General features: G+C 41.3%; 1 protein-coding gene across 1 annotated transcript in view; it reads right to left on the minus strand.

Moving 5' to 3' along the window:
* LOC311077828 (complement C3-like) overlaps positions 1-16,980 on the minus strand; it is a 107,294-nt gene that overhangs the window by 14,131 nt on the left and 76,183 nt on the right. The window contains exons 16-17 of the mRNA XM_084106459.1: positions 12,811-12,882; positions 12,428-12,625 (exon numbers count right to left, since the gene is read on the minus strand). Coding sequence (XP_083962585.1) covers positions 12,428-12,625; positions 12,811-12,882 — 270 coding nt within the window. The remainder of the gene's footprint in view (positions 1-12,427; positions 12,626-12,810; positions 12,883-16,980) is intronic.

A 16,980-nucleotide genomic window follows, 5' to 3' on the forward strand; every position in this document is an offset into this window, starting at 1 on the left:
ATATAAGGGATAACTATCTATCGATCTGTGCTCGATTGCTCTTCCTTCATCCTCCAACTACCCGGATGTCTGTCACAGTAACTTGAAATTGAATTTGGTGATCTGAATCTGAATTGTGAGAACTGAATGTGAGGATATATAGAGAGTTGAATTTTCAGTGAGGATCAAATTGTATTGGACTTCAGTTCCAAACAAATAAATTCAATTTCAAATTATACAATTCAGATTCAGTTTTCCAATGCAATTATTCAAATTAAACAATACAATTTAAAATTATGTGATTCAAATTCAGTTTTTCAATGCAATTATTCAAGTTTAGCAATTCAAATTCAAATATAATTGATTCAAATTCAGTTTCTGGTGGCACATATTTCAGCCCATATTATAACAGCATATTATACAATCTATTCCATGCTGTCTTAAAATGAATTTATTACTTAATAATCTTAATTAATTTATGCAGTAATTAATCTTACTGCACAAATAATAATACCACATCTAAATGAAAATACACCATTACAAATGTAACCAAAGTTTGTAAGCATTAACTGTAACGTTACCAACATTTTTACCAACATTTTTAAAAGTAAAAGCACAACATATTTCTTAATATTAGCTACTGCATGTGGCATTTTACAGCTAAAATGTTGAAGTTTAGCTGTTTTAACTACTGTAATCATTAAAAACGTAGCAACCTGAATATCACTTCCTAATATCATCCCTAGCAAGTAACTCTCTTTCTCCTCTCATGTTCCATACTTACTTGCCCTGGATCTGCCTGTGGAACCAGCTCATCTTTCTGTCCCTCATCATCACTGGTGGCATGTTGCTGTCTGGCTCACTTCTTCACTGATGCTAATAATTAACTGCGAGGTGCTGCTGCTGGCTGTGCTGCTAAATATTTCAGTTAGTTTGCGATATTTAGTGGCTTCAGTATCTAAATTCCGCAATTTTTTTTTCTCTCGCCTTCTCAGCCACACCCTTTTCTTTCCGTTTTTTACCCAACACATTTGCAGCAGCAAAGAAAGCTAAAGTGAAATGAGATCAGGTGATCATGGTTATCTGGTGATGGTTTTATAATCATCATGAAATAGACTGATTAAATGAAATATTTTAATCTAATTCCTGTGTTACTAAAGCATGAGATCCAGTAATATTATAAAAATAAGTTAGAAGACTTCAACAAAAATGAGCATGCAAAAGTCAGTTTATATGACACACACAGACATCAACAATCAGCGTATGAATCTCAACAATGGTGACAATCAAAAGTACCTTGCTGCAATGCATGCTGGGTACCAGCATAGTACAAAACTCCCAGCATGCATTGCAGCATGAATTAATAATGCAGCTGAATTGTCCTATTATTTTGTTTAATTCTAAATATTTACATTCATTTTTTGCTGTTGTTTTTGTTGTGAATTAGTAGCTTTTCAGTGATGTTCTGAGTTGATCTGTTTATCTAAATATTATTTGTGATTGTCACCATTGTTGAGATTCATACGCTGATTGTTGATATCTGTGTGTGTCAGCGTGGGTCTGATTTTTTTGTTTCATCCTTGTTAAAAGATTTAAACCGATTGATATATTGCTGGATCTCATGCTGCAATAACACAAGGTTTGTGATGTGAATATATTAGTGGAACAACATAATTGTTAGATTATAAATACCTCAGTGAATCAGTCTATTTCATGATGATTATAAAACCATCAACAGGAAACCATCATCACCTGATTTCACTTTAGCTTTCTTTGCTGCAGTAAATGTGTTTGACACACACACTGTCACAGCGGCCAAAGAAGACAAAAGATATTACAAGAGTTAAGAGCCCAACTAATGGAAACATTCATCACTGTTATGGTGACTTCAAATGAAACAGAGTTAAACCTCTGTTAATTCTCAATAAATACTTCTGTAGACGTCTGACAGAAATAAAGTCAATCTGGTTAGTAATAAGTGAAGCTGGTAATGCTGTTTGTGGAGTTGTTTAATCCTCCTCTGCTGAGATCTTCATAGATTTAGGGCCCTATCTTGCACCCAGCGCAACTGACTTTGTACAGCGACGCATGTAGGGCAATTCCGCGCAAAAATGTCACATCCATAACGCCAACTAAATACAATGGCATTGTGTTGGCGTTATGGATGTGACAGTTTTGCGTGGAATTGCCCTGTATCATTCCTATTTTGCACCCGCGCAAAGCGCGTTTTTCCCTCCACAGAAGCACGTCGCTAAACTAGGGAATGAACTTGCGCTCATTGGGCGGTTCAGCGCAAAAAAGGAGGTGTGTTCCGGCGCAAACGTTCCTTCATGCTATTTTGCAGGTTTAGAAAACAATTGCGCCACTAACCAGGAAAAAATAGTTTAAAGTCAGTGGCGCGTTGCGCATGTTATTCATATGCTATTTTAAGGGCGCATGCTTGGCCATAATCAATGTAGCGTGTGCACAACGCGCATACACTTTGATTCTCTCATCTACACAGAAGCAGCAGTTTTCATTTTTGCAAATCATACATTATTACGATAGATAGATAGATAGATAGATAGATAGATAGATAGATAGTTTATTATAAAAGCATACATCTAGCTTACACATTTACCAAAATTATCATACGCCTTTTTAACCGAAGTTAATTTGGGTGGGTTTCTCCATCCCCAACCTCCCTGACGAGAGCGTTGCTCTCCTCGGCTGTGAACCGCTCCTGGCGCGCGTCTGGCAAATCCGCCGTTATGATAGGAATCCGCTTTAGAACAAACGCGCCTGCTCTTAAAGGGAATGTGAGATGACGCTCTGATTGGTTTATTTCACGTTACGCCCAAACCACACCTATGAATAATGAAGCTCTTCAGACCAACCCATTTTAGATTTGCGCCTGGCGCAAGAGTCATTTATCCCGCCGGGAAACTAGCAACAGCGCCAAGACCCGCCCACAAAGTCACTTGCGCTTTGCGCTTTGACACTTGCGTTTCAGATCGTTAAAATAGGGCCCTTAATGTCTTCTTTTCTCTTTAGTTGATTTCATCTAAGATTGTGGCTGAAATTACTCCATATTTAATATACACAGAATTGTTGGCTATGATAATGTCCAGTTCTAGTTTATTTCTTTGCTCTTGGCTGACATGTGGCATTGCTATGCAGAGGTGTAAAGTCCAGGTTCAGAAAGTAAAAGTCCTCCTCAGTATTTTATTCCAATCACCTGGATTTGCTAATTCAGCAGGAGAGAGAACTAATTAGTGAAATCAGCTGACTGAGTTTATGGGTGGAATAAACATATGGCAGGACTTTTACTTTCTGACCCCTGGACTATACAACTCTGGTAAATATGTCACTGTCCATCTTTGTTATGTGGGTTTAGGGGGCGCATAGATCTAACTGTTAGGCTTTGTACGGAACATTTTTTTTTTTTAAGCGGAAAATGTATTACTTTCAAATATATGCATTTATAGTGTGTATATAAACAAATATATATTTTATAATGACATAATTATACATATGCATGTACATTTATATGCTGTAGTAGGCTTGGCTAATATATGTAGCAGGGCATTCAGTTACTTTTGAAAGTACAAACATAAGGTGTCAGTGTATTTCATTATACTTTAACTTTGCCAGCTATAAAAAAAATCTAGCATTTCCACACGTTTTACCAATGATTTTTAGTGACAGTCGATATGCATGGGCCACTGGCGATGACAGTTTCCTCTCCTCTCCTCTCCTCTCCTCTCCTCTCTCTCCTCTGCCGTGCCATACCACACCCACTCCCCCTCCCTTCTTCTCACAGCCACCATGCCCATTTAAAGGAGCTGTATGTAAGAAATCTATTTCAATTAATCATAAAATGGCCCTGATGTGTCACTAGACATTAAGAAATCATGTTAATTTCAAATACTTATATCACTGACAACAGTAGTATGGCTAGGATATTGTCATTTAAAAAGTGGACTTGCAGCCCTCAACTGATGTTGTTGTTGTCATTTTGTGTTTTGGCCTGACGCGCCTCCCTCCAGCTATCTACCAATCACGAAGTCAGTAGTGTTTCGGGATCCGGGTTGCCAGCTTTGCTCTAACCTACCCTAGCTCTAGTCGGATAAAAATGTCTAACGTTACTAAATCAAAAAGACCTTGTTATAATTCAGAAATTCGTCAAATTTCGACAAAGTCCGAAATAAAACCAGAATTTGTATAGGAGATGCTTTTGAAAGATGGAGACAGCTGAAAACGGAGAAGAATTTGAACACAGACGCCAACGTTGCTAATTTTCTCCTGGACAGTTAAGATTCATCTAACTTGTGCTTGGCTAACTTGTACTTGATGTCAATGCACATATCATATATTCATGACAGTCGAACAAAGTTATGCATGTTCGTGCAAAGTAACGTAACGTTAGCTCACATGGACGTATGCTAACATTAGCAATGCATAGGAGCCCGTTTCTCTGTCATTTTGCTGAGACGCTGAGGAAAACAACATTAGCACGCCCATTATGGCAATTTGAAACGTAATTGAGACAGAAGCCTAACTTTACCTCAGAAAAAATGATTCGACATTCGTTCTTCACGTATATCGTGGACTAAGTTACACATGCTGCAAGTTGACCTGTATTTCACATCACATATTTTAGCGTGTTATGGACGCGTGCTGCAGGGTAAAATCCCTGTATTACCGTTTCCACAAACTTCCACGAACTTGACTGGAGTTCACCGTGAGAGGTTTTCCTGGCGGCTGCTCCATGATCTGGGCTGTCCTCCTGTGTCTGACTGTTTTCCATCTGTGGGACTCGTGCACGGCGCTGGCACACGTAAGCGGGCTATCGGCAGACAGGCTGCCTTGTCGGCCAGCGGCTTGCGAGGCTGCGTTGCATTCGTCCTTGTTTGGCATGGCGTTCAGTTATTCCTCTTCACAACTCCACAAACTCAGTTCTGCATTCACTCCTGGACTTAACTTTCCCATTATAAATGAACTCAGAATTTTGCGTCGCTCCCGTTATGCCCACCGGAGTACACGCAGATGCTTTGTTTACCATCAGCAGCCTGAGCAGTGCATTCCGTCGATCTGGACGCCCGTCGCACAACTGACACGTCATCAGAGCGCTGCCACCAAGAGGCTATTTCATTCCAAGCAGGACAGAAAACGCGGAGTGGATCACGGCCTACTTCGGCCCCTACAGAGACACTCTGCTATCACAAACCCAGCACCCCCTGTTAAAATTGAATTTTTAAATGCACAATCCCTCAACAACAAGGCATCTTTTATTCATGACCATATCATCAATGAGCAGATTCACTTCATGTGCCTAGTTGAAACCTGGCAAAAACCAGAAGTTTACTCTAGTCTCAATGAAGCCTGTCCTCCTGGCTACACCTACCTCAGCAAGGCCCGCACCACTGGCCGAGGTGGTGGCCTTGCCGTTGTGCACCGGGTAGACTTTGAGTTGTCCTCCCTGTCCCTGCCTGTCCATTCCTCATTTGAATGCCTTGCATTCAAATGCAAACTGCCACTTTCCACTACAATGCTCCTGATTTACCGGCCTCCCAAACCGAACCCTGCTTTCATTTCTGAGATGCATGATCTTCTCACCACACTCTTCACAACCCCAGGGAATATCATCATACTTGGTGATTTTAATATCCATGTAAACAACCCCGCTTCCTATTCTGTAGCTGAATTCAATAATCTTCTTGACAGTCTCAATTTCACCCAACATGTCAATGTCCCAACACACTCCAGAGGCCACACTCTTGATTTGTTGATCACCAACTCTACTTCCATCAGCAATCTCTCGGTGCACGATCTGGGCGTGTCCGACCATAAGGCCATCTCAATGGAGCTACCCACTCTGTCCTCCCTCAGTAAGCCCAGCAGAAAAATCAGTTTTAGGAACCTTAAAAATATCAACCCAGTCTCCCTGACTACTGACCTTTGCCATCTCTCTGCTGCAAACCCCCTTTCAGTCACTGAATCTGTGGATCTCTATAATTCATCACTCAGCTCACTCCTGGACCGCCATGCCCCAGTCAAGTCCAGAACCGTCACCTTCACACGCTCAGCCCCCTGGTACACCAGGGAGCTGCGGCTACAGAAGAGAACAGGGCGTGTCCTCGAACGGCGTTTCAAGGACTCAGGACTCGCTGTTCACAAGCTAGCGTACCGGGAACATCAGAGGGCCTACAGTAAGTCCCTCAGTGACACACGGTCCCGGTTCTACTCCCACATAATCAACAATAGCCCTGGAAACTCCAAGCAACTTTTTTCAACTATAAACCCACTAAGCAAAATGATGTCCAAAACACGTCTTTTCAACGTCTTTGTCACAAAAGTCGGACGTTGAAAAGACGTCCACTGAGGAGCCAGAATGAAAGTTTTTATGACGTCTTTTTTTGACGTGTTCTGCACGTCCGATATCTAGACGTTCATCGAACCTTCGTACAAGGTTAAAACTAGTTCAGATGTGGCCATTGTGGACATATTTCAACATCATTATGGTCTCATTTAGACATAATTACTTTGACTATTGCTGTCAGATGATCTTAGTGAGAATTAACAGAGGTTTAGATGTTGATATTTGTTTAATTTGAAGTGTCACCATTGTGGTGATCAGTGTTTGCTTTAGTTGGGCTCTTGGTCCCCTTTCTTTTTACTTTAACTTTTTTTTGGCTGCTGTAACAGTGTGTTTGTGTAACACAATTGTTGTGGCAGAGAAATCCTTGAGAAAGTATGAGGTGTTATTAGCTCAATGTTGATGATGACATAATCATCACAAAATGGGCATCTAATATTGTGTTTAAAGTTTTGTGTTTATATTTGGCGTTCATAACCACCAACCTTATGGAACTGCATTATTGGTGCCAAAAGCATTAAAATGATCACTTATTTGAAGGTGTATAAAAAGCATGTGCACATGATGTTTTGAGCAAATCTATCATATAGTCACACACAGACATCAAGATTTTGCATATGATTCACAACAATGGTGACAATTTAAAATAAAATAAAAGATTCATGCTGCAATGCATGATGGGTAGCTTTCATAGTACAAAACTCATCCTTAATTCCCGAGCTTTTTTGTTTTGATTGTCACCGTTGTTGTGATTCATATCCAAAATCTTGATGTCTGTGTGTGACTACGTGATACACTTGCTCAAAACATCATGTGCACATGCTTTTTATACACCTTCAAATAAGTGATCATTTTAATGCTTTAGGCACCAATATTGCAGTTCCACAAGGTTTGTGGTTATAAATGCCAAAGCATCTGACAACATTAGATGCTTGTTTTGTGATGATTTCATGATCATCAATAAGCTGATAACAGCTGATCTTTCTTAATATTGGCTTTCTCTGCCACAACAATTGTGTTTTACAAACACATAGTTAAAGCAGTCAAATAAAAGTTAAAGTAAAAGTAACGGGGACCAAGAGCCCAACTAAAGCAAACACTGATCACCACAATGGTGACACTTCAAATTAAACAAATATCAACATCTAAACCTCTGTTAATTCTCACTAAGATCATCTGACAGCAATAGTCAAAGTAATTATATCTAAATGAGACCATAAATGATGTTGAAATATGTCCACAATGGCCACATCTGAACTAGTTTTAACCTTGTACGAAGGTTCGATGAACATCTAGATATCGGACGTGCAGAACACGTCAAAAAAAGACGTCATAAAAACTTTCATTCTGGCTCCTCAGTGGACGTCTTTTCAACGTCCGACTTTTGTGACAAAGACGTTGAAAAGACGTGTTTTGGACATAATTTTGCTTAGTGGGAATCATCTCCTCAAACCCCAGACTCCCCTACACTTACATAATACGCAGGAGCGGTGCAACAGCTTCATCCGATTCTTTAAAACAAAAGTAGAAAAGTTACGCTCCCCTTTCTCCAGCCCCCCCGCCCTCCACTCCCCCGCTGTTTCTGCTCCCCCGCCTTCCACCCCTCTTCTCCCTAGTTTTTCTACCCCCCCAGTAATATCCACTGACCCTCAATCTGGGACTATCCAGCTCTTCTGCTGTTTCACGGAGATCACTCAGCATGAGATTGAAGTCCTGCTAAGGAAGATGAAGCCATCCACTTGTGACCTGGACCCATTTCCCTCAGCCCTGATAAAAAGTCACTGCTCTGCAATAAGTCCCATGATCACCAATATCATCAATCAATCTCTTAGGTCCGGCCATGTCCCCACGTCTCTGAAAAATGCGGTCATCAAGCCACTACTCAAAAAGCCCAGTCTTGACCCCGAAGTACCTGCTAACTACCGCCCCATCTCCAACCTCCCTTTCCTGTCAAAGGTGTTGGAAAAGGTAGTTTCTGCCCAACTTCAAAACCACCTCGTAACCAACTGTCTTTATGAGAAGTTCCAGTCTGGTTTTCGCTCTGGCCACAGTACAGAAACTGCCTTGGTCAGGGTCACCAATGACCTACTGATGACGGCTGATGCTGGCTCTCCATCACTTCTCATCCTTCTCGACCTCACTGCAGCATTTGACACCGTGGACCACCATATCCTTCTACACCGCCTCCACTCCTCCATTGGACTCTCTGATACTACCTTGGCTTGGTTTTCATCATATCTCACGGACAGAACAGAGTATGTTTCGCTGGGTGGTGCTAAATCGGACACACATTCTGTCACTTGTGGTGTCCCTCAAGGATCAGTCCTTGGCCCCACCCTTTTCACGCTGTACATGCTCCTCCTTGGTCATGTCATCAGCCGGCATGGAATATCTTTCCATTGCTATGCTGATGACACTCAACTCTACATAAAAACAAACCCTAACCCCTCTGCAGCCCTTTCCACAATTTCTACCTGCCTGGAGGAGATAAAGGCGTGGATGACGGCTAACTTTCTGCAACTCAACAGCTCAAAAACGGAAGCCATTCTTGTTGGCACTCCACACCAGACCCGGTCATCCACCATCACCAGCATCACCTTCTCCGGCCACGACATCCACCTCTCATCCTTAGTCACAAACCTTGGTGTTAGAATGGACCCTCACTTGACTTTTGAGGCTTACATTAAACAGCTTTGCAAAACCTCCTTCTTTCACCTCAGGAATATTGCAAAACTTCGTCCCATACTCACTATCCCTGATGCAGAAAAACTTGTGCACGCCTTTGTTTCCTCCAGGCTGGACTACTGCAACGCACTCCTCATTGGGATCCCAAGTAAGAACATCCAGCAGTTGCAGTACATTCAGAACTGTGCTGCCAGGATCCTGATGGGGGTGCGGAAGTACCACCATATCACACCCATCCTCAAATCCCTCCACTGGCTTCCTGTCCAGTACAGGATTGAATTCAAAGTTTCCCTTCTGACCCATCAGTGCCTCCATGGCACTGCCCCCTTATATCTCAAACAACTCATCACCCCTCTTTCCTCCTCACGCCATCTCCGCTCTGGACAGGCCAACCTCCTCCAGCCTCTGAGGACAAGGCTTCGAACTATGGGCGATCGCGCCTTCTGTTCAGCTTCACCCAGTCTGTGGAATGCTCTCCCTGTCCATCTAAGGGCCCCACAGACTGTTGACTCTTTTAAAAAAGGACTTAAAACCCATCTTTTTAGAAAAGCCTATGGCTAAAAGTGCTATTTTTATGTCTCTGTTTTCCTTTTATGCTTGTTTTAAAGTTTAAAGTTTGTTGTTTTATGTGTATTGTAGCACTTTGAGGTCATTGAATTGATGTAAAGTGCGCTACAAATAAAATGTATTATTATTATTATTATTATTAGGGTAAGTAAAAAAAATACAGCTGGTCACTTTCACTTATAGCATCAGCTAAATGAATAGCTGTATTACACATAGTGACATAGGCTTGTGCTTGTACTTACATTAATGACAGATACATAACGTTACAAGTTAGACTTACAGCTACCGTTCTGTCTGTCACATACGAGCATAACGTTACATCTTTACGATTATACTGTCATATACGAGCATACATCTTTACGATACTGTCACATACGAGCATAAATCTTTACGATTATATTTAACTAATGACAATTAGTACATTTTTTAAATACATAATTACTTATCAAAATATCTCTCATGATGCATAAACATAATTAACAGAAAAAAACGTACTGTGTACGTCTCGTCGGAAGCTCATTGAAGCAGCCTACGTTTCTGCTGAATTCAGCTTATCTGGCAACCTCGAGTCAGGGGGGAGGGGGAGGGGATACACCGCTCTACGGTATTTTTAAAGTGATTGCAGTACCAGTTTTGGCCACAATCCTACATACAGTTCCTTTAAAGGGTTAATTCACCCAAAAATGAAAATTCTGTCAGTAATTACTCACCCTCATGTTGTTCCAACCGCGTAAGACCTTCGTTCATCTTCGGAACACAAATTAAGATATTTTTGATTAAATCTGAGAGTTGTCTCACTCCTCCATAGGCTGCTATGTGACCGAAACTTGCTGGCCCAGAAAAGTTATTAAAGAGATCGTTAATATAGTCCAAGTGACTCCAGTGGCTCAATCTTAAGTATATCAAGCGACGAGAATACTTTTTGTGCGCAAAAACAAACAAAAATAACGACTTTATTCTACTATTCATTTCCTTCTCTCTGGGCCTCGTAGTGTTTTTGCGCTGCGCGTCTGTGTTGCACGTCATCACGCATCACACACATGACCGGCGTCGGCCAATAGTGAGCCTACGTGGTGACGTGTAACACAGACGCGCTGCGCAAAAACACTACGCGAACCAACTAGAGGTCCAGAGAGAAGGAAATGAATAGTGGAATAAAGTTGTTATTTTTGTTTGTTTTTGCGCACAAAAAGTATTCTCGTCGCTTGATATACTTAAGATTGAGCCACTGGAGTCACTTGGACTATATTAACGATCTCTTTAATAACTTTTCTGGGCCAGCAAGTTTCGGTCACATAGCAGCCTATGGAGGAGTGAGACAACTCTCAGATTTAATCAAAAATATCTTAATTTGTGTTCCGAAGATGAACGAAGGTCTTACGCGGTTGGAACAACATGAGGGTGAGTAATTACTGACAGAATTTTCATTTTTGGGTGAACTAACCCTTTAAGTTGCATTTTTCAAAAAGATTGTGAGCTAGACTTGAGCTGAAAGAGGGGGGTTTCATGACCCTTTAAATTTGACATTTGAAACCTGAGCACACACACCACATGTGTTAAAATCTACACAACATGTGTAATTTTTAACATCTCTTTTTACAGGTTGTGTTGTTTTCAACTCATAATTTTATAAGAGCGAGCCGACACTCACCATCACTGTGAATGGTATGCAGTGTTTACTGTGTTCTCAAACAAACAGGCCAGTGTTATTTATATATTTTGTCAGTTGCTGCATTTTAATTAAATTCAAATTGAAAACTTGGTAAACTGTTATCTCTTCATGAGCTTTTGTCAAAAGCAGCATTATCAGTTAGGGGTTGAAGTGTGAATAACTGAATAATGTACAGTACAGTGAGTATGTCCAGTACAGTGAGTCTGTCCAGTCATTGAGCTTGAAACATTGTGTTGTACTTTGTGTGCACATGCATTCTGTTCTCGACTATTGATTAAACGGTTAATATTGTTGCATCTGACCCTTTCGCTCTATTTTTTAAAATGACACAATTTGTGTGTTAAAATGACTTACACATTTATCGTGTTAAATTTGACACAACATGTGTTGTCCCTGAGCACACTCACTACATGTGTTAAAACTGACACAACGTGTAATTTTTAACACATCTCTTTTTAGAGTGTACAAACATTGATGATATGCTGCATGTTGCTTTAATTAACAGATGGTGTAATCTCTTTTTAGTGGTTTCAAATTAAAGTTCACAGTAATACTTTGCTCACATTATTAGTGCATTATGAATTTTAGTTAATACATTTAAAACGACAGTCGGTCAATTTAAAGCAGTTGGTTTCTGCAAGTGAAATTAGTTAACTCGAGTTTTAATTTAGTGCATGGTATTTTTACAGTAACATACTGTAGATTACAGAAAGAAGTAGTATGGCACGCTTTTTCTTAGCGCCCGTTTCTATAGTGACTCGTCGATTCATTGCTCTGTTGAGAATGTCTGGTGTGTTAACCATGAATATACTCTGATTTGGATGAACTTCTGGATATGTTTTTGGAACCAGCATACCTCAAGTAAGCAAGGTTTGTTTAATCAACCGAGAGTTCAGGGTATGTTTGACAGTAAGATAACCTTGCTTTCTGGAACACTCCTCAGTTGTTGTTCTTGTGTTTCTCTTTTTTCTCTTTAGTTGTTTCTCTTTCCTTCAGTGATTCTGCTCATTAGCATCAGGTGTCACCACAAATTATCACTTTATTAATCACTTAATTATCTCATTAACTTTAACACTGCTTCAGTGTTACTTTAACACTCTGTAGAGTGGGACCATATGTGCTTTGAGCAGTGTTGATTTAACACTGGGATTTTGCTGTGTACTTACTGCGAGCCAGAAACATTTCCTCTTCTTCTGTCTGCATGCTTTTGCGTGTTTTCATCTCTTTGCAGCATTGCAGGAAGGCCTGGACACACTCTGGCCCGTCTACAATATACGTGGCTCTTCGTTCACAGGTGTAGCCGAGTTTATTATCCCTCATCCCATCAAAGCAGCACTGCTTCAGTTCACCAGAGTATTGACCAGCTGAGAAGACAATGAACAATGTAGGAGAACATGGTGAGAACTACTATGGGGAAAGACAAAGTTTCCATAAAACATGAACCGTGAAGAGAAAGGTTCGGGATCTTTAACAGTAAATAAACAACAAAAACAATCCCTTTCTGATTTACATTGCAAAAGTAAAATCTGAGTAAATTTTAGTTCCTCACCCAGTGTACCAGTGATTTGCAGGAGACTCTCAGCTCTTCGTTTTCTCTTGGCAGTGGCGGGACACTCAGGCACTAGAGGACAATTCATTTGAATGAATTAGTATATTTTAAAAATCACTTGGCAAGGTAAAAAAAAAAAAATTGATTGATTTTTAATTTTCACCTGTTTTAAAAACGTACTTCTATGTACTGGTATTGCAAAACCACCTGTTTTTCTTTTTTTAATTTGACTTGGATTAGCTACATCAGCCGTCTTTGTGTCATGTCACCAGTGTCGGCTCCACGAGTAGACCATAGGGGGCCTGTCCCGGCCACTTCAGTTACTATGCTCCTTACATTGATGCTTTCCCCCGGACCGCGGTTTCAACCCTGATTCCTCCTCTGTGGTCTCTGCATCCTTTCTCCCCACTAAACACTTCTCTTCTCTAGATGTCAATGAAGCAACTGACATTCTATGTTCGGCCTCAACTTTCTGCCTTGATAATATCTGTCTTCTCATCTCCAGGCCAGCATGTGCAACACCCTTCAACCCCTGATCCCCTCCCGCCTACTACAGGAGATCTCACTGACTTTGCTCACTCTGACTCCCATAATCCACACACCTCTCACTACTACCAGCTAACCATATTAGCTGTGCAGTAGGCACTATTAGACTGTTGTTATAAGAACGTTCTCCATAAATTCAGTGTTGGTTCTGAGAACGTGAAAAATGTCCAGTTTTCTTGACGTTAGAGGAATGTGTTTTAAAAGGTATAATGTTCCTCAAACGTTCTTTCAACTTCATTTTGATTTAAAAATCACCATTATAGGAATGTTGATTTCTAACATTCCAAGAACATAAAAAAGTCCAGTTTCCTGAATGTTACTAGAATGTTATTTAAAGGTTAGTGTGATGTTCCTGAAACAGTCTTTCAATCATCTTTTGAAAGAGTAATAAGAACACAAACTACAACTTTCTTCAGACACAGTCTTAGATGAACTGAAGATAAAAGACATTAACTCTCTGAAGATCTGATTAAACAACTCCACAAACAGCATTACCAGCTTCACTTATTACTAACCAGACTGACTTTATTTCTGTCACACATCTACAGAAGATCTTATTGAGAATTAACAGAGGTTTAGATGTTGATGTCTTATTGAAAATGTTTCGTTTGAGGTCACCATCATGGAGATCGGTGTTTGCTTTAGTTGGGCTCTTGGCCCTTGACTTTCATTAAGGTGGTGCTTTATAGTGATGGGCATTCCGGCTATTTTTTGTGAGCCGGCTCGTTTGACTCAGCTTACTGAAAATAGCTGGTTCTTTTGACTCAAAAACGGCTCTTTAAAAATATATATGTTTTTCGGTGAAAGTCCACCGCACAACTGTGCAACGTGAATATTCACATTTTTAATTGTCCATAACACCCCAAAAACATGTCTGCTTGCCTTGCACATCTAATTAATGGGCAAAGTTATGACTGACTATTTTTCTTACTATCGCTTTTTTTTTTCTTTTTTTTGTGTGGATGTTATTGAGCTTGTAGAAGTTTAGCTCTTTCATTCTTCTGAACATCTTGCGTTGCAATTGCCCGATGTCATTTCTGAGTCATATCAGACCATAATCTGTCTCTCTTTTAAATACCTATTCCACGAGTGGTAGGCTACGATTGGCTGTTTTAAAATAAAACTAATATCAAAACAAAATAACAAAATAACCCAGGCAGTGTCATCTACGAGACGTTTAGGCCCCCTCCATTAATACTGACAGCTGGGCTCATAGCTTGCAGGTTTGCTTAGATATGCGAGCCAGCTCTTAGATCCGGCTCATTTGTGAACGACCCATCACTAGGGCTGCACGATATATCACGATATTGTTATGCGCATCTCGTCAGTAAAGCCGGTTCCTTGATTAGTAGTAAATCGCCATCACCTGCTTTCAGATGGAACGGCATTTACTACAAAGAGCCGTAGTTAACTGACAAGCTGAGCCATATCGCATTAATATCGCGGACGTATCGCCAGCGATAATTAATGCGATATGGCTCAGCTTGTCAGTTAACTACGGCTCTTTGTACACAGCAAAAACTCCAGTGTTAAATTAACACTCCTGGGAGTGTATATGAACACTCAAGAGTGTTGAAGTTAATGAGATAATTAAGTGATTAATTTAGTGATGATTGAACATTATTGAAGACACCTGATGTTAACAAGCAGAATCACTGAAGGAGAAAATCACAAATTGTAAGTTACCATTATGGTGATTATTGTTCCAGGACCAGCGAACAGCATACAAGAGGCACGGCAAGAGCGCGCAAGTGTGTTTTTCTAGACTACTCTGTTCTCCTGTTATTTCAGTGCTGCATTTTAGTCAAGGTAAGGCCATCTTCGATTCTCTGCTTATTTTGTATTTTTAACTTCACATAATTCTGTATTTTAGTTAGACGCGTTGCTACATTAAACAACACCCGCGAGTGAAAATTATTATTGCAGTCTAATTTGCACTTAAGCCTTTGCTCCTAGCAGTTTCGATTTGGCACATTTTCGCGTTATTCACTTAATTGCCCGACCGAAACAGCTTTCAATACATTCCTGTTATCTCTCGGCAACGCCCTTTCATCACGCGCAAAAGGCAGCGCAATACTGCCAATCTGCGTCCCATTCTCTCATCCTCACACACTCCTCTCTCTCTTTCCGTGGGTCTATGGAATTGTCAGTCAGCAGTCAATAAAGCTGACTTCATTCCAGCCTTTGCATCTCATTCTACTCTTAGTATCTTGGGCTTGACTGAGACCTGGATTCGTCCAGAAGACTCAGCAACCCCCGCTGCTCTCTCTAGCAATTTCTCCTTCTCTCACTCCCCTCGCCAGTCTGGGAGAGGTGGGGGTACAGGGCTTCTCGTTTCTAACAATTGCAAATACTCCACGCTCTCTTCTCTATGCAACAACAACTCATTTGAATATCATGCTATTACACTTACAACTCCCATTAAGATCCATATTGTAGTCATTTATCGCCCCCCAGGTCAGCTGGGTAACTTTGTAGATGAGCTGGATGTGCTGCTGTCCACTTTCCCTGAAGACGGCACCCCACTTCTAGTCTTCGGTGACTTCAACATCCATCTCGAAAAGCCGCATGCAACTGACTTCATCTCTCTCCTAGCCTCTTTCGATCTCAAACGACTCATCACCTCAGGTACTCACAAATCAGGCAACCAACTGGACCTGGTTTACACACGCAACTGCACCACAGAGAACATTTTGGTGAGACCCCTCCATGTTTCAGATCATTTCCTCATTACTTTCAGTCTACAACTCTCTACCCCTGCACCACCACCCCCACCACCAGTCACTTTCAGACGAAACCTGCGCTCACTTTCCCCCTCCCATCTCTCCTCTGCCGTGTCATCTTCTCTTCCCCCACCCTCACAATTCTCATCTCTGGATGTGAATACCGCAACGGACACCTTATTCTCCACTCTAACCTCTTCTCTAGACATTATCTGCCCTCTCTCCTCCAGGCCAGCACGCGCTACTCCCTCCAACCCCTGGTTGTCTGAGGTTCTTCGTGAACACCGGACCGAACTCAGGGCAGCGGAGAGGAAATGGAACAAATCAAAAGACGCATCTGACCTGAGTATGTATCAGTCTCTCCTCTCTTCCTTTTCTGTTGATGTTCATGCTGCAAAATCTTCATACTTCCACAACAAGATCAACAGCTCCTCCAACACACGATTACTCTTCAAGACATTCAACTCTCTCCTCTGTCCACCTCCACCACCACCCGCCTCCTCCCTAACTGCTGACGATTTTGCGAACTTCTTCACCAACAAAACAACAGCTATCAGCAGTCAGTTCTCAGCTCCACACACACAGGAACCCAGACCGACCCCTTCCACAGCCAATATCCCTCTGTCCTCCTTTTCTTCGCTAACCGAGGAAGAAGTATCTACACTTCTCCTCTCCAGTCACCCTACCACCTGCCCTCTTGACCCCATCCCCTCACACCTTCTACAAGCCATCTCTCCCACACTTCTCCCAGCACTCACACACATCATCAACTCATCCCTCCATACTGGCACTTTCCCCACAGCATTCAAGCAGGCTCGGGTTACTCCACTTCTTAAAAAACCAACACTAAACACATCATTTGTAGAGAATTACAGACCTATCTCTCTCCTACCATTCATTG

Source organism: Abramis brama (genome assembly GCF_963993115.1).
Source record: "Abramis brama genome assembly, chromosome: 2".
Classification (NCBI taxonomy): Eukaryota; Metazoa; Chordata; class Actinopteri; order Cypriniformes; family Leuciscidae; genus Abramis; species Abramis brama.